The following is a 21,003-nucleotide window of genomic DNA, read 5'->3' as shown; positions in this document are numbered from 1 at the left end:
CCAAGTTTAAAGTTCCAAGATCAATGAGTAAGCAAGTTGATATGGGAAAATATATCTTTTCAGAGTCTGAGAAGAATTTTCTTTTTTTTTTTGAAGAAGAACTTAGAGTATTTTTTCATATGTCATGACCAGAGGCCCAATATCCAAATATCCAGTATTTCCATTGCCATCAACAATCACCCTCAGTAGTGCAATTCTCTAGCTCATTTTGTGAGTTACCGACAAAAATTGTTAAAATGAAAAGACATAATTTCGGTAATTGACTAGATTATTCTGTAAGTTAGCGACCAATAAAAAGTAGTCGTAAAGTTCTACCGATAGCAACACTATTGTCAACTTTTATTCGAACTTTTCATTCATAATTTTGCTTTTTAATGAAAACTCTTCTCCAAATCGGAGTAATTTTTCTCTTCAGTGTTTGGGAACATTTGAATATAAGTAACCAGTTCTATCCTGGATATGACAAAGAATAAACAAATCCAAGCACTGGTTGCCTTCAGGAAAATCTCATTTTCTTTTCACATTTTCTTGTTTTTCAGGAGAACGTCTTTTCTGTAATAAAAAATGCTATCAGGTCAGATGAATAATGTTCAGGGGACCAAATGTGCTTCGATGTCTCAATACATTTGTTTCATGACACACAATGGCTCCTCTGAGCCATCAGTAGGGAAAATATCTCCATTGTGTCTCAAAGAAGTACTTTTTTTGTAGACAAATGTGTCTTAATTATCTAAAGGTTGCTTTGTTGTAGGAAACAATTCCTTTTTACCCTATTTCGAAGACTTTTATCTTTAGGATAAATGTTTGCTCCGAATATAACTCGGCTTATTATTTAGTTGGTAAAATCTTCCTTCTTTACCCATTTTCGAAAATATTTTCCAGTGCTCTTCATGGTCAGATGATTCTAATTAGCTGACAGCTGGGTAATAAATATTTAAAAATATTTCTTAGGGCACTTGGACTGTTTTCTGTAGAAAACATAAATTTTTCGCAAACGCCCGGGGTTAGTACTGGGTGCATGAGTCCACTCTAGGGTTTTTATTTGGAGAAATCCATCATTATGCTTCAGGACCTGCATTTCAATTTCTCCCTTTATATAAACTTTGAAACTGTTCATAGGTCCCTTCTTTTGTCACTCACCGTAACTTTCATTACAACCGTTTCTTTGATAATAATTTGCCTTGATAATGGCAATCCTAGTTCTGCTTCGTTCTTCCACGACAACACCAACAACAACATAATACGGAAAATTAGGAAGAGGAAGAAATATACGAAAAATTATACAATCTCCTGCTCTACATGGCATAAAACTATCGTTGTTGCGTGTTCTAAATTGAGTACAAACAGCAAGGGGAGGGGAAGGGGATATTTAGGCCAAGAATAAGGAGAACAAAGCACACGAGCGAAAAACACAATTTTCATTTTCAATAGATTAGTGTTGCAGTTAGCCGGGCCTAAATGGATTTTCAATCAGTCAGCCAGTCACCCCCCGAAATAAAATTCAGATAGGTATGTATTTGTTTACACTAATCATGGAACAAAGATGGAACAACAAAAACAAAAATGGAAAAAAATAATGGAAGGAAAAACTTAGTGTGTGCCAGCTAGTAATAGTAGCTTGGAAAGTTTACGCTAAGGTGAATAAGTGAAAGAAGAAAGGGTGGAACTTGGGGGGAGGTTGGGAACGGGGGTAGGAGATTTTGATTGGCGTGGTAAAAACAAACAAACAAAGATCAACAACAACGAACTCATGTCGATGGTGATGATGATGATGACGACGACAGTAATTATAATTTGTTTATAATAACAACAATAGCAACAAAAACGCTATTGCACTTTCCACAGACAGACAGCGAGCGGCGGCGGCCCATGTACGTTGTTGTAATTAAAACAATATTTGTGAGCCAAAGGCAGCCGTGGTGGTGGGGGTGAAGTGGGAAATTGTAAATGATAAATGAAGTGGATGGCTGGGAAATTGGAAAAACCTTTAGGTGTGTGGAGAGTGTATTAATTTGGGGATCACAACAACACAATTAAAAACCACAACAAACAACAATAACCATAAACATTTTTTACAAATATTGACTTAAGTTCTTTCACAAAAAAAAAAAAAAAAAAAAAAAAAAAAAAAAAAAACTGTAATCAATGTAATATTTTATCAATATTTCTTTTTCTTTCTTTTTTCTTTCCGGCCTCGTATTTTTGACTCTTTGGTGGCTCTGCTACGATTTTCATTTTGTTTGAAAAACCAACAACAACAACTACAACATCATCATTAATAACAACAACAACTACCACACAACAAACAAATGAGCAGCGCCTAAACAGCTGATTCAGTTCCAAAGAAAACAACAACAACAAAAACCAACATTTACACCACAAACGAGTGGCAAAAACCCGAAGAAGAAGAATTAACATTCAACACAACAATAACAGGAAATAAATAAACACACAAAGAGGATACATTTGAAACAAAAGGAAAGGAAATTAAAGAAGAAATCAAAAAAAGGAAAATCGCTCAAATTGTATTGTTTTAAATCACGGTTACCGTTGTCTATTCCGGCTCGATTCGCGTCCCTCTAAGGATAAAAGTCGCGTTTTACATTTGAATTCGTCGTGGTCCTTCGTTGTCGCCGTCGTCGTTTAACAACACCACCCACCCACTCGTACACAAACCGACACACTTCCCCATTAGCGTTGTTGTTCGTTTGTGTGCTGCTGTAAGCGAGCGAGCGCAAACCGCAAAAATTTCCCAGGAGCCGAATTTTATAACCGACAAACTGTTCAACACAGCCGTCAAAATAATTCACCAACCCAGTGACCCGAACATACCCAAGGCTATAATGCCCTATAACGGTTCAACCAATGGCAGTGCCGGTGGCGGAGGGGGCGTTCTGGTGGTCAGTGATGGGCCGCAAAATAAAAAGATACGCACCGGTGTCCAGCAAACAGGTGACGGGGATGTACACATGATTGCCAGGGTAAGTTTAGAAGAAAACAAATATTTTTTTGTAGGATTGCTCCAATTAAGCGGTTCTATAAGGCTGAATTTTGATTCCCACGCGATCGTTCAACACACAAAACAAACAAAAAATAATTAAGGCATTGCATGGTAAATTGATTAATTCTTATAGCATGTTTACATTAGAGCATTTTACCGGGTTAAGCATTCTAGCTTCTAGGTCTACTGTACTGTAGATATGTCTAGGATCGTCCACGGCATTGTAGGTGGCTCCTAAGGTCGTCTATTCTATATTATATAGCCCCTGTAGACGTATATTGCATAGTAGATGGGTCATAGGGACGTCTACTGCATAGTAGATGGCTCTCAGGGATGTCTACTGCATAGTAGATGGCCCTTAGGGTCGTCTACTGCATAGTAGTTGGCCCTTAAGGTCGTCTACTGCATAGTAGATGGTCCTTAGGGACGTCTACTGCATAGTAGATGGCCCTTAGAGACGTCTACTGCATAGTAGATGGCCCTTAGGGCCCTCTATTGCATAGTCGATAGCCATAAGGACCGTCTATTGCATAGTAGATGGCCCTTAGGGTCGTCCACTGCATAGTAGATGGCCCTTAGGGTCGTCTACTGCGTAGTAATTGGCCCTTAAGGTCGTCTACTGCATAGTAGTTGGCCCCTAGGGTCGTCTACTGCATAGTAGTTGGCCCTTAAGGTTGTCTACTGCATCGTAGATGGCCCTTAGAGTCGTCTATTGCACAGTACAAGGTCCTTAGGGTCGTCTACTGCATAGTAGTTGGCCCGTCGGGTCGTCTATTGCACAGTACAAGGTCCTTAGGATCGTCTACTGTATTGTAGATGGTCCTCAGGGTCGTCTACTGTATTGTAAGTGTGCCTCAGGGTCGTCTACTGTATAGAAGGTGGCCCTTTGGGTCGTCTACTGCATAGCAGATGGCCCTTCGAGTCGTCAATCGCACAGTACATGTCTCTTAGGGTCGTCTACTGCATAGTAGATGACCCTTAGGGTCGTCATAGTAGTTGGCTCTTAAGGTCGTCTACTGCATAGTAGTTGGCCCTTAAGGTCGTCTACTGCATAGTAGTTGACCTTTATGGTTGTCTACTGCATAGTAGATGGCCCTTCCAGTCGTCTATTGCACAGTACAAGGTCCTTAGGGTCGTCTACTGCATAGTAAAATGCCCTTAAGGTCGTCTACTGCATAGTAGATGGCCCTTCGAGTCGTTTATTGCACAGTACAAGGCCCTTACGGACGTCTACTTCATAGTAGATGGGTCTTACTATATTGTAGATGGTCCTCAGGGTCGTCTATTGCATCGTAGATGAATCCTCAGGGTCGTCTATTGCATCGTAGATGAATCCTCAGGTCGTCTACTGCATAGTAGATGGCCCTTAAGGTCGTCTACTGCATAGTCGTTGGCCCTTAAGGTCGTCTACTGCATAGTATATGGCCCTTCGAGTCGTCTATTGCACAGTACAAGGTCCTTCGGGTCGTCTACTGCATAGTAGATTGCCCTAAGGTCGTCTACTGCATAGTAGATGACCCTTCGAGTCGTCTATTGCACAGTACAAGGTCCTTAGGGTCGTCTACTGCATAGTAGATGACCCTAAGGTTGTCTACTGCATAGAAGATGAACCTAAGGTCGCCTACTGCATAGAAGGTGGCTCATAAGTTCGTCTACTGCATAGTAGATGGCCCTTAGGGTCGTCTACTGCGTAGTAGATGGCCCTTCGAGTCGTCTACTGCATAGTAGATGGCCCTTCGAGTCGTCTACTGCATAGTAGATGGCCCTTCGAGTCGTCTACTGCATAATACAAGGTCCTTAGGGTCGTCTACTGCATAGTAGAATGCCTCCAAGGTCGTCTACTGCATAGTAGATGGTCTTTAAGGTCGTCTACTGCATAGTAGAATGCCCTTAAGGCATAGTAGATGAATCCTCAGGTCGTCTATTGCATCGTAGACGACCCCTGTTGGCGTCTACTACATAGCAGACTGCCCTTAAGGTCATCTTTTATCGGGTTAGGCTCCTGTTTTTGAAGCCAAATACAATTTTCAATCCCACGGAAATATTCAATATTCCATGGAAACAATTTCTTATTATATTCCAAGCTTAAATCATGCCTATTCCTAGTTACACTTACTTCGCAACTTCCTTACTCCCTCCCACCCTTTCAAACAACCTCCTGGTTCTAGTTTCCACTTCTGGTCATTATGTTTAAAAATCAAATGTTGTTGTTAGGTCACAGCAATCAAGCGATTCAATGGGCCATCACCATCACATCGTTGACATGGCTTTCAATCACCGATGACAACGTTGATGGTATCCATCAAACCATTTTACATAAAAGTGGTGGTGATTTCAATTTCCATTTACTACTATCCGCGGGGTAAAAACTAATGCATCGCCCGTTTTTCCTCCCTTGTTCAGAACAACAACAACAGTTCAGTTCCTCCTTTCCGCCCCCAGCGAATCTTGTTTTATTTTATTACTCTCTCTCTCACATTCAAAATGTATTTTTAGTAATCGGTTAAACGATTTTTTCCGCTGGTAGACGACAACAACATGTTTCGACCCTTCGCCGAGTCGTTATGTTTGTAACAAAGTAAGCTAAGGGCAGACATTTGCCTGTTAATACCTTTCACTAGCGGCGTTTCCTCGCTGCTAACAATTCTCCACAATATTTGGCTCGTTAGCTCACAGTTGTTGTCTGCGAAAAAAAGAGGGCCAAGTGCATTAGTTTGTGTTTTTGTTTTGATTCTAAATGCGTTCGGTTTTTCTTGGGGGTTGGAAAATCGATTTTCATACCAAGATGGAGGAGTATTCCTCGCCCTTTAATGCTCTGCTTGACAGTAACAATGGTAACAAAGTTTGTTTTCATTACCCGTCCTCCTTCTGCTTGTCCTTATTTGCTTTTTTTGTGATAATCCGCTTTTGTGGAACGTGTCCAGCTAAAATAAGCAATTGACGCCATTGTTTTTATTATTAGGTTACTTGATTTAATATGCCGAGAGGTGTAAGTTAGATAACCGTAGGGATCATCCGCCATCTACTATACAGTAGACGACCCCAAGGGTCATCTACTATACAGTAGACGACCCCAAGGGCCATATACTATGCAGTAGACGACCCCAAGGGCCATATACTATGCAGTAGACTACCCCAAGGGCCATCTACTATGCAGTGGACGACCCCAAGGGCCATCTACTACACAGTAGACGACCCCAAGGGCCATCTATTATACAGTAGACGACCCCAAGTACCATTTACTATACAGTAGATGACCCCAAGGGCCAGTTACTGTACAGTAGACGACCCCAAGGGCCAGCTACTGTACAGTAGACGACCCCAAGGGGCAGCTACTGTACAGTAGACGACCCCAAGGACCATCTACTATACAGTAGACGACCCCAAGCGTCATCTACTATACAGTAGACGACCCCAAGGGCCATCTACTATACAGTAGACGACCCCAAGGGCCATCTACTATACAGTAGACGACCCCAAGGGCCATCTACTATACAGTAGACGACCCCAAGGGCCATCTACTATACAGTAGACGACCCCAAGGGCCATCTACTATACAGTAGACGACCCCAAGGGCCATCTACTATACAGTAGACGACCCCAAGGTCCATCTACTATACAGTAGACGACCCAAGGGCCATCTACTATACAGTAGACGACCCCAAGGGCCATCTACTATACAGCAGACGACACCAAGGGCCATCTACTATACAGTAGACGACCCCAAGGGCCATCTACTATACAGTGGACGACCCCAAGGGCCATCTACTATACAGTAGACGACCCCAAGGGCCATCTACTATCCAGTAGACGACCCCAAGGGCCATCTACTATACAGTAGACGACCCCAAGGGCCAGCTACTATACAGTAGACGACCCCAAGGGCCATCGACTATACAGTAGACGACCCCAAGGGCCATCGACTATACAATAGACGACCCCAAGGGCCATCTACTATACAGTAGACGACCCCAAGGGCCAGTAGACGACCCCAAGGGCCATCTATTATACAGTAGACGCTCCCAAGGGCCATCTACTATATAGTAGACGATCCCAAGGGCTATCTACTGTATAGTAGACGACCCCAAGGGTCGTATACTATACAGTATACGATACATAGGGGCATCTATGGTAAAGTAGACGACCCCAAGGGCCAGTAGACGACCCCAAGGGCCATCTATTATACAGTAGACGCTCCCAAGGGCCATCTACTATACAGTAGACGACCCCAAGGGCCATCTAGTATACAGTAGACGACCCCAAGGCCCAGCTACTATACAGTAGACGACCCTAAGGGCCAGCTACTATACAGTAGACGACCCCAAGGGCCAGCTACTATACAGTAGACGACCCCAAGGGCCATCGACTATACAGTAGACGACCCCAAGGGCCATCTACTATACAGTAGACGACCCCAAGGGCCAGTAGACGACCCCAAGGGCCATCTATTATACAGTAGACGCTCCCAAGGGCCATCTACTATATAGTAGACGATCCCAAGGGCTATCTACTGTATAGTAGACGACCCCAAGGGTCGTATACTATACAGTATACGATACATAGGGGCATCTATGGTAAAGTAGACGACCTCAAAGACCATCTACTGGAAAGTAGAGAACTCCAAGGACCATCTATTGTAAAGCAGAGGACCCAAACTCTCATCTACTGTAAAGCAGAGGACCCAAAGGGCTATCTATTACCACGTCGACACGTCCACTATAGTCCAGTAGACAATCCCAAGGGCCATCTACTATACAGTAGACAATCCCAAGGGCCATCTACTATACAGTAGAGGACCCCATGGGCCATCTACTATACCGTAGACGACCCCAAGGGCCATCTACTATACAGTAGACGACCCCAAGGGCCACCTACTATACAGTAGACGACCCCAAGGGCCATCTACTATACAGTAGACGACCCCAAGGGCCATCTACTATACAGTAGACGACCCCAAGGGCCAGTAGACGAACCCAAGGGCCATCTATTATACAGTAGACGACCCCAAGGGCCATCTACTATACAGTAGACGACCCCAAGATTCCGTCTACTATACAGTAGACGACCCCAAGGGCCCTCTACTATATCGTAGACGACCCCAAGGGCCATCTACTATATCGTAGACGACTGCAAGGACCAGCTACTATACACAAGACGATCCCAAGGGTCATTTGCTATACAGTGGATGATCCCAAGGGCTATATACTATACCCCAAATCATCCCAAAGCCCATCTACCATGAAGCAAACGAACCCAAAGGCCAGTGGACTACCCTAATTCCCATCTGTTGTACAGTAGGCAACCGTTCTGTTCATCGTAGTCACTTTTGCCACGGCTTTCAGTAGGTATACATCACTAGCATCCGCAAATTCTGCCTTTGTCAGATTTAAAAATGTTTCCCAATTAGTCTTTTCAGGGTTCCTCCTATAAGCCGTTTGCATTTAACGCCAATAAAAAGCTTCCCTTAAGCAAAACATAAGCAATTTGCTTGTAATGCCACTAAAGTAATTTTCCAGCCACCAAAATCACCAATGGCCAACTTCCCCCCTCCCCCCCCCTCTCCTTGAATATTGACAAACAAAAATCAATATAAATTTTATGGTAAATAAAAATTGAGACCACTCTTCTACATAATCAACTTGGCAGTGTTACTTTTAATGGTAATAAAACGCCCATTAATAAAAATTTATAAAAATGCGGGAAGGGTGGTGGGTGGAGGGTGGTGGTGGCTTTCTGAACATTAAGGATCCTGAAATCGAACCTCCACCCCTAAAAGTTAACATTTAATAAACATTTGTAATCAACCCCTAAAAGTATGCAATACATTACCATATTTCATGGAATAAGCCTAAAGGTAGGCAGGCCATAAACAACATTCATTGTAATAGACATTTTAACGACGAGTATCGGTAGGCTGGAGCCACAATTACCAAGTGGATTGGACAATGGCTTTTTACTTATTTTATGTATGTATGCCTTCTTTCTGTGTGTGTGTGTGTTTGGGTATTGGTATACAATTTTCTAAGGAGAATAAACAACAATAAATGATTTTGCTCTGAAGAGCAATTACTTGGGAAGAAAATGGCATTTCTGTACTTAAAGAGTAGAAAAATATATTCCTTCATTCCTACCGTTGTAGCTCCTTGCGTTGAGGTTAGAACCATGGTTGTATTGTATTTTTAGAAGCCACTCGTGTTTCTTTCTCGTAACATTACACACATCTTGTTGCTTGCCTAGGTTACATTTCCCCTCAGTTTCATTTTGTTTCATGACTTTCCTTTTGCCATTGTTAAAGTGCTTATTTAGCACGTTTTTTTGCTGCTAAAAGGGGCTTCCAAACAACAACAACACCAGCCAGTCGTAGCTATTCAACAAGCTGCTGCTACTACCACAACTGGGTAGACTGACAGACGACAACATCTCAATCCACATACATATGCATGGAACATTGTTCTACACGAGAGCTTAGAATGCCTGTAAATATGCAACAGTATTTACAAGAACCTCCCTGCCCCCCAAACACATACTATGGTGGAGCAGCATTCATCTCATTCATAAGTGGCTGCTGGGTGCCGCACACAAAACAACATAAATCCTGCTTAGAGGACAAGAACGACAAGGAGACAAACAGCGACAACAACAGCCACAATCTAGTAGCTCCTAGTTTTTCTTGGGTAGTCGTAGAAAGTCTCGTTACATGACGTTAAGTCACTCACTTTAGTTACGTTTTAAGAGCTTCTTTTCTATCATCCATTATTTGTAAGTGCCAAGAAGAAAGTGCTGTAGCTCACTGTGTTGTGTGTACGAGCTTTGGCTGGCTGGATGCATGCTTTTGTTCGTTAACTACTGCATCACATCATAACTAATGGTTTATTTCTTCAAGCATTGTTGTTGTCTAAACTGACATTTGAGTCAAATAGCACGTCTCTCTCATTAAAAAAAAACTATTAAAACAAGTTTAGCTAATTTGTTAATAATTTAAAGCTGCTCATGAACTCTTAAACGTCGTCACTCATTTATTCAGCTTGTTAGCGCTTGTAGTTTTTACAACTTCATAAAGCTTAGCTGGCTAAATGGTGAAAATCATAGTTTGATTACACCGATTTGTAGCAGTAATGGGTAAAGGGTATTTTTAATAGAACAGGTTTTCTTTTGTATAATTCCCCCTTCCATCAACTCGTTTGATAACCAACCGCCATTACCTTGCTCTAAAATGTACACAGATTTTGACATTAACCCCAAAAATCCTAAAAGTATGGCATGTTGAATACAGCAATCGTTCATTTATGGCATCAGCCACTGCCTGCCTGCCCGCCTTCCTTGCTAAAACGAAAGTAATTTATGCACAACGTCATAACGACGCGCTTTAGGGGGCAAAAGGTCATAAAATAAACAAAATGCTTTTAATAAAGCCAGAGAGTGAGAAGGAGAGAGAGAGGGCGAAGGGCAACAAAATAATTCATTTCATAAGCAATGTTTATTTATGACAGGCCGTAGGGTTATGCAGAGGGAAGAAGGAGAGGTAACACATTGAATATATTACAAGCTTTTTATTTGAGTTAAAAAGTCGGTTTCGATCTACTCTGCCGTAGATGACCTTAGAACCATAAACTCTACAGTAGACGAAGGTAAGGGCCTTCTACTATACACTAGACGACCCTAAAGGCCATCTACCCTACAGTAGACGACCCTAAGGGCCATCTACTCTACAGTAGACGACCCTAAGGGCAATCTACTCTATAGTAGATGACCCTAAGGGCCATCTACTCTATAGTAGATGACCCTAAGGGCCATCTACTCTATAGTAGATGACCCTAAGGGCCATCTACATTACAGTAGACCACCCTAAGGGCCATCTACTCTACAGTAGACGACCCTAAGGGCCATCTACTCTACAGTAGACGACCCTAAGGGCCATCTACTCTACAGTAGGCGAGCCTAAGGGCCATCTACTCTACAGTAGACGACCCTAAGGGCCATCTACTCTACAGTAGACGACCCTAAGAGCCATCAACTCTACAGTACACGACCCTAAGGGTCATCTACTCTATCGAAGACGACCCTAAGGGTCATCTACTCTATCGTAGACGACCCTAAGGGTCATCTACTCTATCGTAGACGACCCTAAGGGTCATCTACTCTACAGTAGACGACCATAAGGGTCATCTACTCTACAGTAGACGACGCTAAGGGCCATCTACTCTAAATTTGACGACCCTTAGGGCCATCTACTCTAAAGTTGACGACCCTAAGGGCCATCTACTCTACAGTAGACTATCTGAAGGGCCATCTACTTTACCGTAGACGAACCGAAGGGTCATATACTCGACAGTAGACGACCCTAAGGGCCATCTACTATACAGTAGACGACCCCAAGGGCCATCTACTATACAGTAGACGACGCTAAGGGCCATCTACTATACAGTAGACAACCCCAAGGGCCATCTACTATGCAGTAGACGACCCCAAGGGTCATCTACTATACAGTAGACAACCCCAAGGGCCATCTACTATACAGTAGACGACCCCAAGGGTCATCTACTATACAGTAGACGACCCCAAGGGCCATCTACTATACAGTAGACGACCCCAAGGGCCATCTACTATACAGTAGACGACCCCAAGGGCCATCTACTATACAGTAGACGACCCCAAGGGCCATCTACTATACAGTAGACGACCCCAAGGGCCATCTACTATACAGTAGACGACCCCAAGGGCCATCTACTATACAGTAGACGACCCCAAGGGCCATCTACTATACAGTAGACGACCCCAAGGGCCATCTACTATACAGTAGACGACCCCAAGGGCCATCTACTATACAGTAGACGACCCCAAGGGCCATCTACTATACAGTAGACGACCCCAAGGGCCATCTACTATACAGTAGACGACCCCAAGGGCCATCTACTATACAGTAGACGACCCCAAGGGCCATCTACTATACAGTAGACGACCCCAAGGGCCATATACTATACAGTAGACGACCCCAAGGGCCATCTACTATACAGTAGACGACCCCAAGGTCCATCTACTATACAGTAGACGACCCCAAGGGCCATCTACTATACAGTAGACGACCCCAAGGGCCATCTACTATACAGTAGACGACCCCAAGGGCCATCTACTATACAGTAGACGACCCCAAGGGCCATCTACTATACAGTAGACGACCCCAAGGGCCATCTACTATACAGTAGACGATCCCAAGGGCCATCTACTCTAAAATATACGACCCTAGGGGCCATCTACTATTCAGTAGACGACCCCAAGGGCCATCTACTATACAGTAGACGACCCCAAGGGCCATCTACTATACAGTAGACGACCCCAAGGGCCATCTACTATACAGTAGACGACCCCAAGGGCCATCTACTATACAGTAGACGACCCCAAGGGCCATCTACTATACAGTAGACGACCCCAAGGGCCATCTACTATACAGTAGACGACCCCAAGGGCCATCTACTATACAGTAGACGACCCCAAGGGCCATCTACTATACAGTAGACGACCCCAAAGACCATCTACTATACAGTAGACGACCCCAAGGGCCATCTACTCTACTGTAAACGATCCTTGGCACCATCTAATTAACTGTATACAGATGTTCGGACCATATACTCAATAATAGAAAACTCTTGGCCCGCATTTATGAATCATTCTTGGGTTCATCTTTTTTTCAGAATGATAGTTTTCCAATTTAAATTGAACATATTGCATGGACATTTGACATTAATCACAGAAATAAGAAACAGTAACAAATGACTTGAGGCATTTATTGCCTTCATTCTCAAAAAAAAAAAAAAAAAACAGCAACGAAAAAAAACCAATAATCTTTTCCAAACTGTCACAGCAACATTGCACAGAATAGTTTGAAAAGCTGTTCCATACTACGGCAATATGTTTGGAATTGCTATGACAACATCAACAACAACAACGATAGTCAACCAATACCAAATAAATTGAGAAATGAAAATAAAAGGAAACTACAAAATCTGTTTTTCCAAAAAAAAAAAGGAAAAAAATAGTTGACATTTTGAAGTCTCAAGTTGTTGCCCCGGCGGCTACCTCTCTCTTCCAAGTATGTTTTTCTAACAGCTTTAAAGGGAAATACGATAGTTGATTTATTGTGTTGTGGAGGGAGAAATTCTAATACAAAATAACATTTGCGTATTCAGTTTGCCTGTGTTTATCTTAACCATCGTCGTCCGTTGTTTATGTTTATTTTGTGTATTATTTTCTTTATGTCTCCATTTTTTGTCCCTATGTTTGTATTACTTCTTTTCTTTGTTGGTTTTTGGTGGGGAAAATGTCATTGCGGTTGTGACACTTTGGTGTCAGTGTCATTCACTTGACAGTTGAAAGAGTGCATGCCAGCCAGTAACCAAAAAGTAGAGTAATAATCAAGCAGACGTTTGACAATTCTGGCATACGAATGGCGTTTTGTCACTCTTATGGTTTTTCTTTTTGAGTTTTTTTCTTCTTCATATTATTTGGTTTTTGGGAATAGGGAAAATTGTGTTTTTATTGCATAACAAAATTACTTCAACCAAATGACAATCAACAACAATTGTCACAGTGTTAGGAGTAAGAAAGAGAGATGGTGGAATGGCTGACTGATTTGATTGCATATGAGTTGCAGTTACTTGGAAGGAAGATGGATACCTTCATGAATACAAATTTTCATTAGGAAAATGTGTTACAGAGCTTTTAAATTTTTTATTTGTATTTCTGGGAATCACAAGAAAAGACATGAGAATTTTTAGATTAATTTTAGCTCTTCTTGAAATTTTTAATGTAATTTTCTTTATGGATTTAGGCTTTGTGATATATATATCAACAACTTTAAAAGACTTTTTAAGGCCTTAAATTCAAATGTCTCAAAAATAATTAAGTAAGACCTCCTCTTACTTTGCTCGACCCTCAGAAAGTTACCTTACCCCCTACCAAAGCCCACATCACGTAATTCTATGGAAAGAAATAACTTTTTAAATTTCTAATTCATGGCTGATACAGATGCATTACCTTCTCTCTTAGCACTGAAAAGTCATGATCCCTTGTGAAGAAGCAAAAGGAGGAGAGAAATTCAATACCCAATAACGACCACCCCTGCTCAATGAAAACTCTGCCAAAAGGGATTTCCTCTTTGAAAAGGGGATGATGGTTACACACCACTGTATCTTCTTTCCACATGGGATGAGAGTAAGGGGTAGGAGTTCTCGTGGCATTGGTGGTTGTTGGTTGACTTGCATAACAGCTTTTGCTGCTTGTTTTACATTCAAAAAGTCCAGAAAAGTTACAAATGCTAACCTTAATGGAATTATTGTGTTTGTCAAATAGAATTTGCATATGGCGAAAGAACAAAGGCATCATCAGCATCACTAACAGCAGCAGCAGTAACTCTACAACGAAATGCATCACCACACAAGGGACCAAGGGGATTAAGGGCAGGCACTGAATCGAACTCAATATTAACACAGACACCCTAGTTTGGAACAAGTTTTGTGAATGTGTACATAATTTTTTTTTTTTGTAATTTTTTGAAAACTTTATTTCAAATCATATGTTCTACAAACGAGAAAAAAAACATATTTTTAACCCTTCTGCAACCACAAATGACAAGCACAACGATGAAGCATCAGAGTGCATTCTTTTGTAGCTGCTGCTATAGCCACCATATGTTTTGAATTGTCTAGCAGTTATGCGTTCAGTTGTTAGTTAAGCTTTATCTGCTGTATGCGTTATGCTGCTGTACCAAATGACCTGAGACGCCACCAACCACCCCGGCCATGGCCATCCCCTTTTTTGTGATTTTTTAATTAAAACCATCGTCGTCTCTCATGTAAAAAATTTACCATAAATTGTTGGCATTATTTGTGACCATTCAAATGGCAATGTTCTCTTAAATGTATTCAAATGATATACAGGGTGAGAAGGTTAAACGAACAATGGGAATATTTTGGAGCTTAGCTTCTTTAATGTGGAAAATTCATTGAAATCTTACATAAGAGATCAACTGTAGAATCGATTATAGAATAGATGTTCACATGACCCCACAAGCCCTGAAATCGCCTATTGTATAGTAGATGGGGCTTAGGGTCGTCTATTGTGGAGTAGATGGTCTTAAGGGTCGTCTATTGTAGATTAGATGCCGCTAAGTGACGTCTACTGTATATTTGATGGCCCTTAGGGTCGCCTACTGTATAGTAGATGGCCCTTAGGGTCGTCTACTGTATAGTAGATGGCCCCTTGGGGTCGTCTACTGTATATTAGATGGCCCTTGGGGTCGTCTACTGTATAGTAGATGGCCCTTGGGGTCGTCTACTGTATATTAGATGGCCCTTGGGGTCGTCTACTGTATAGTAGATGGCCCTTGGGGTCGTCTACTGTATATTAGATGGCCCTTGGGGTCGTCTACTGTATAGTAGATGGCCCTTGGGGTCGTCTACTGTATAGTAAATGGCCCTTGGGGTCGTCTACTGTATAGTAGATGGCCCTTGGGGTCGTCTACTGTATAGTAGATGACCCGTGGGGTCGTCTACTGTATAGTAGATGGCCCTTGGGGTCGTCTACTGTATAGTAGATGGCCCTTGGGATCGTCTACTGTATAGTGGATGGCCCTTAGCGGCGTCTACTGTATAGTAGATGCCCCTTGGGGTCGTCTACTGTATAGTAGATGACCCTTAGTGTCGTCTACTGTATAGTAGATGGCCCTTGGGGTCGTCTACTATATAGTAGATAACCCTTGGGGTCGTCTATTGTATAGTAGATGGCCCTTGGGGTCGTCTACTGTATAGTAGATGGCCCTTGGGGTCGTCTACTGTATAGTAGATGGCCCTTGGGGTCGTCTACTGTATAGTAGATGGCCCTTGGGGTCGTCTACTGTATATTAGATGGCCCTTGGGGTCGTCTACTGTATAGTAGATGGCCCTTGGGGTCGTCTACTGTATAGTAGATGGCCCTTGGGGTCGTCTACTGTATAGTAGATGGCCCTTGGGGTCGTCTACTGTATAGTAGATGACCCTTAGTGTCGTCTACTGTATAGTAGATGGCCCTTGGGGCCGTCTACTGTATAGTAGATGGCCCTTGGGGCCGTCTACTGTATAGTAGATGGCCCTTGGGGTCGTCTACTGTATAGTAGATGGCCCTTGGGGTATTCTACTGTATAGTAGATGGCCCTTGGGGTCGTCTACTGTATAGTAGATGTCCCTAAGGGTCGTCTACTCTGTAGTAGATGGCTCTTGGGGTCGTCTACTGTATGGTAGATGGCCCTTGGGGTCGTCTACTGTATAGTAGATGGCCCTTGGGGTCGTCTACTGTATAGTAGATGGCCCTTGGGGTCGTCTATTATATAGTAGATGGCCCTTGGGGTCGTCTACTGTATAGTAGATGGCCCTTGGGGTCGTCTACTGTATAGTAGATGGCCCTTGGGGTCGTCTACTGTATAGTATATGGCTCTTGGGGTCGTCTACTGTATAGTAGATGAGACATATGTTAGTAGATGGGCCATAGAGTCGTTTACCGTAGATTAGATAGGTCCAAAGTTCGTCTTCTGTATAGTAGATGGGCCCTAGTGTCGTCTTCTTCAGAGTAGAAGGACTCGAGGGTAGCCTACCGTAGTGTAGACTAGCTTCAGAGTTAATTACCGCAGAATAGGTGGACCTAAGGGCCGTCTACTATGGGCTAGATGAGGCTAAAACATCTAATGTATAGTAGATGGATCAAAGACTCGTCTACTGTATAGTAGATGAGTCCATGTCTACCGTAGAACAGATGAGCCCAAGGTTCTTCTACGGTACAATAGATAAGCCCAATGATTATCTACTGGCGATAAGATGAGTCTAAAGGTCTTCTACAGGTTTGTTAATGTGTTCGACGGTTGTCTTCTGTAGACTAGTTGTATCAATTCCTTGGCAAAATTCGCTCTAACGTTCAAACGCTTGTAAATACATAGCTTGTAAAATATTCCAAACACGCCCCTACTTTTGTTTGTAGATGCCGCACGTCATACCTCACACAGGCACACACATTCACAATCAATCAATGCATCATCGTTCAACTATGTGGTCAGAACTTTCCAACAAAAACAACAACAACAATTGACTTATAACAATTGTTGGATAGACAACAAACATTTAACAGAGAATGTCTTATTTTTTGTTACGTGCCTTGGGCTGGTGTGGGAAAAGAGGGGGGAATTCTTAACTTGAAATTTTTATTACTTTTTTTCTATTTAATGTTGATTTCATTCTTTTTTTAATTTTTTTTCATATTTTGTTGCCGAGTTACTTTCTTCGATGGTTAGGTTCATGTCACCATTCTTTGGCTTTGCTACGTGTGTTACTGGCCCTATTGTTATCGACGACATGGCTCGGTTTGGCTTTGGCTTTGAAAGAAGGGTTTCAATTACAATTGTTACGGGTTTCAAATATTAAAGAAGTGTGTCACCACCACCGCTCGTCGTTCTTCAATTATTTGGTAACAAAACCCAAATATGTTTCTTACCAAATTTTTGTGTGTTTGTGTTATCTTCTGTCGTTGCTTTTTATGGCTTAAAATGGAGTTTTTAGTTTTGTGGTAAAATAACTGAAATTCTTGGAATTAGAGCATAACTCGAGGTTGTTTGTGTGTTATTTAATTACCCCATCGAAAAAAAAAACAATTCTTATGTAAAAGGAAACTCATTAAGGCCACATGAAAAACTTCTGGAGAATTTCAGGGAATCTCTTAGAAGTTTTAACAAAATTCAAGGAAACACTTTCAGAAGGTTATGTGAGATTCTAGAGAGAAGATACAATTTTTGTGAATGAAGGAAATGGTTAATTTGCTATTAAATATTGGAACTGGTAAAGAGAGAAGGGATGAATCTAAAGAAAGAAAGAAAGTTATAGGGTAAATGACTCTTGAGGCTGCGGCATTCTCTGGAGTAAATTAAGTACTGTGGATGGCCCAGTAGGATGTGTACAATAGAGTAACTAAGCCCAATGATTCCATATTATAAAAGATTGATTCTAAGGGTCTTCTTCAACGTTGAGGAACTACACAACTTTTGCCTTTACAAGGGTAATCTAAGAGAGACTATCATCATCTACAATGGAATTAAAGTTCTCTGGTTCCTCCCCAACAGCTGTAGCTTATAATTTGTGATCAATTACCTATAATTCTCAGTTGACAAACAAAACCTCCACATCTCTTGGGCGGCAAAATATCTCCCCATAATTATTTGGTGGCAATGTTTCGATACAATCAAATAACGGTTTGTTTCAATTCAACTTTATGAATGGCAACCAGGTGATTGCTTGGTATAGCAAATACTTACCTCGCCCCTACCCTACCCGAAAAACCAAGAAAAAGGCGACGTAATCATATGTGTTTGGAATTACAGATTTTTTTAGTATTTTTTTTTTCTTCTTGCAAAGGGTCTGGAGGTCTTTGGTCTTTCGTTATTCATTGCCTGGTAGTTTGTTTTGTTTTGGATTTTAGTTTGAATTTTTTTTATTTTTTCTGTTATTGTTCTTTCAACATGTTCCGTGTTATTGTTGTTTGAAACAAACTCACACACTTACTCACAGAATGGCACACTGGGCCACTGTACTTGCAGATGACGACGATGATGGGCAATTGTTTTTCAGAGGATGTTTTTTCTCATTTTTGTTGTTGCTTTGCTGTACTTTTTTAGATGGACAGCAGCTTAATATGTAGGTTCTTGTTGTTATTGTTGTTGCAAACAATGTTTTGTTTGGCTGGGCTGGCTGACAGACTGTTATGTAAGACTTAACAGGGCAGCAACAACAACTCCAAAACATAACAATAACAACAGCAGCAGGGGCAGCAACAATTCCACGCTGCCACCATCACAAGCCATCCATCCATCCATTGAGGGCCAGCCAACAGAGACCATTAGCAGCAACAATGCCCGGCTGGCTTAGGTCGCTTGGTGGCGGCCAACAAGCAACCTAAGTTAAGGCAGCAGAAGACACACAACACATTTGAAAATCCATCCATGCTCTGCCATCCATCATCAAATGGTGGGTCTGCTCAGTTGCTGCTCATTCGGCCAGAAGTAAAATGTTGCCGGTATTTTTTGTTTTGCCCTGCTTCTTCTTCATCTTCTTGTTTGGGCCTTTGTTTTGTTCTTGTGCTGGTAACGATGATGATGATGATGATGATGTTGTTGTTGCTGTTGGTTTTTGTTTTGAAAATCGTTTGTGTTTGGTCACACAGGTTATTGAACCTTTGTTGAAAACTCAAAACTCATATCGGATATTTTGTTAGGGTATGTTGTGATTGTGTGCGTGTGTGTGTTTATAAGTTTTAAATCTGCTTTGAAACATCGCAACAACAACAAAAAGGGCAAAACAAGAAACTTTATCATACCGTTATAAAGTTGTTACAAAGGCGGCAACAACAGCATCGACAACAATACTACTGCCTCTAGTCCTTTGATGAAGGCATCCATCCTCCGTATACAGGATTTGTTTTGTGAAAACTTGATAGCTCGCCTAAAGGCGGCACATTAACACACAAAGGACATGCCTGTTGATGTCCCTTTTTACACGTTATTAGTTCAAAATACTATGTTTCGATCAGCATCACCATCGTTCGCCAATTGTCTTTGAGGTACAAACAAACAGTTGGTTTAAAGTTTTCGTTTTTGTGCTCTGGAAGCTATAATTTAATTAGTTTTTGAAAGAGCATTTTGATCGGAAGAGAGGAATGTAAGAGGATGTAAAAGTTTTCGAATAGTTCAGGTTCCTTTTCTTTTGTTAGCAAAATATTTAAGCAAATCAAATTGAAGGAAACTTGTTTCACAATACAGTAGATGAGCCTAAGGCCATTTGCAACACAGTAGACAAGCCTAAGAGCCATGCCCTAAGGGGCATATAGTAGACGCGTCCTAGAACCATCTACAACGTAATAGCCATAAATAGCGCAGTATACGAACATAAGGCACAGTAGACGCGCCTAAGAGCAATCTACAATACAGTAGACGAACGTAAGAGACATTTCCAACACAGTAGACGAGTCACTGAGCCATCTACGATAGAGTGGACTACCCTAAGGCTCACCTACTATACAGTAGACGACCCTAAGGCTCATCTACTATACAGTAGACGACACAAAGGCTCATCTACTATACAGTATTCTAGCCTTGGGTTCATCTACTCTACAGTAGACTAGCCTTGGGCTCATCTACTCGACAGTACGAGCCTTGGGCTCATCTACTCTACAGTAGACGAGCCTTGGGCTCATCTATTCTACAGTAGACGAGCCTTGGGCTCATTTACTATGCAGTAGACGAGCCTTGGGCTCATCTACTCCACAGTAGATGAGGCTTGGGCTCATTTACTATGCAGTAGACGATCCTTGGGCTCATTTACTATGCAGTAGACGAGCCTTGGGCTCATCTACTCCACAGTAGATGAGGCTTGGGCTCATCAACTCTACAGTAGATGAGGTTTGGGCTCATCTACTCTACAGTAGACGAGCCTTGGGCTCATCTACTCTACAGTAGACGAGCCTTGGGCTCATCTACTCTACAGTAGACGAGCCTTGGGCTCATCTACTCTACAGTAGACGAGCCTTGGGCTCATCTACTCTACAGTAGACGAGCCTTGGACTCATCTACTCTACAGGAGGCGAGCCTTGGGCTCATCTACTCTACAGTAGACGAGCCTTGGACTCATCTACTCTACAGTAGATGAGACTTGGGCTCATCTACTATGCAGTAGACGAGCCTTGGGCTCATCTACTCCACAGTAGATGAGGCTTGGGCTCATCAACTCTACAGTAGATGAGGCTTGGGCTCATCTACTCTACAGTAGACGAGCCTTGGGCTCATCTACTCTACAGTAGACGAGCCTTGGGCTCATCTACTCTACAGTAGACGAGCCTTGGGCTCATCTACTCTACAGTAGACGAGCCTTGGGCTCATCTACTCTACAGTAGACGAGCCTTGGACTCATCTACTCTACAGTAGACGAGCCTTGGGCTCA

At 42.2% G+C, this 21,003-nt stretch overlaps 1 protein-coding gene across 15 annotated transcripts in view; it reads left to right on the top strand.

Annotated features, from left to right (window-relative positions):
- The window catches only part of sm (heterogeneous nuclear ribonucleoprotein L), a 345,011-nt gene that overhangs the window by 12,479 nt on the left and 311,529 nt on the right, over nt 1-21,003 (top strand). For all 15 annotated transcript variants that reach the window (XM_073990802.1, XM_073990798.1, XM_073990795.1 and 12 more), the window contains exon 2: nt 2,318-2,981. In XM_073990802.1, the coding sequence (XP_073846903.1) occupies nt 2,844-2,981 (138 nt within the window). In that variant the 5' untranslated portion in view covers nt 2,318-2,843. The remainder of the gene's footprint in view (nt 1-2,317; nt 2,982-21,003) is intronic.

The sequence above is a fragment of the Musca autumnalis genome, unplaced genomic scaffold, assembly GCF_047663935.1.
Source record: "Musca autumnalis isolate F117 unplaced genomic scaffold, ASM4766393v1 scaffold_5, whole genome shotgun sequence".
Classification (NCBI taxonomy): Eukaryota; Metazoa; Arthropoda; class Insecta; order Diptera; family Muscidae; genus Musca; species Musca autumnalis.
This window is presented reverse-complemented; position numbering and strand designations above follow the sequence as displayed.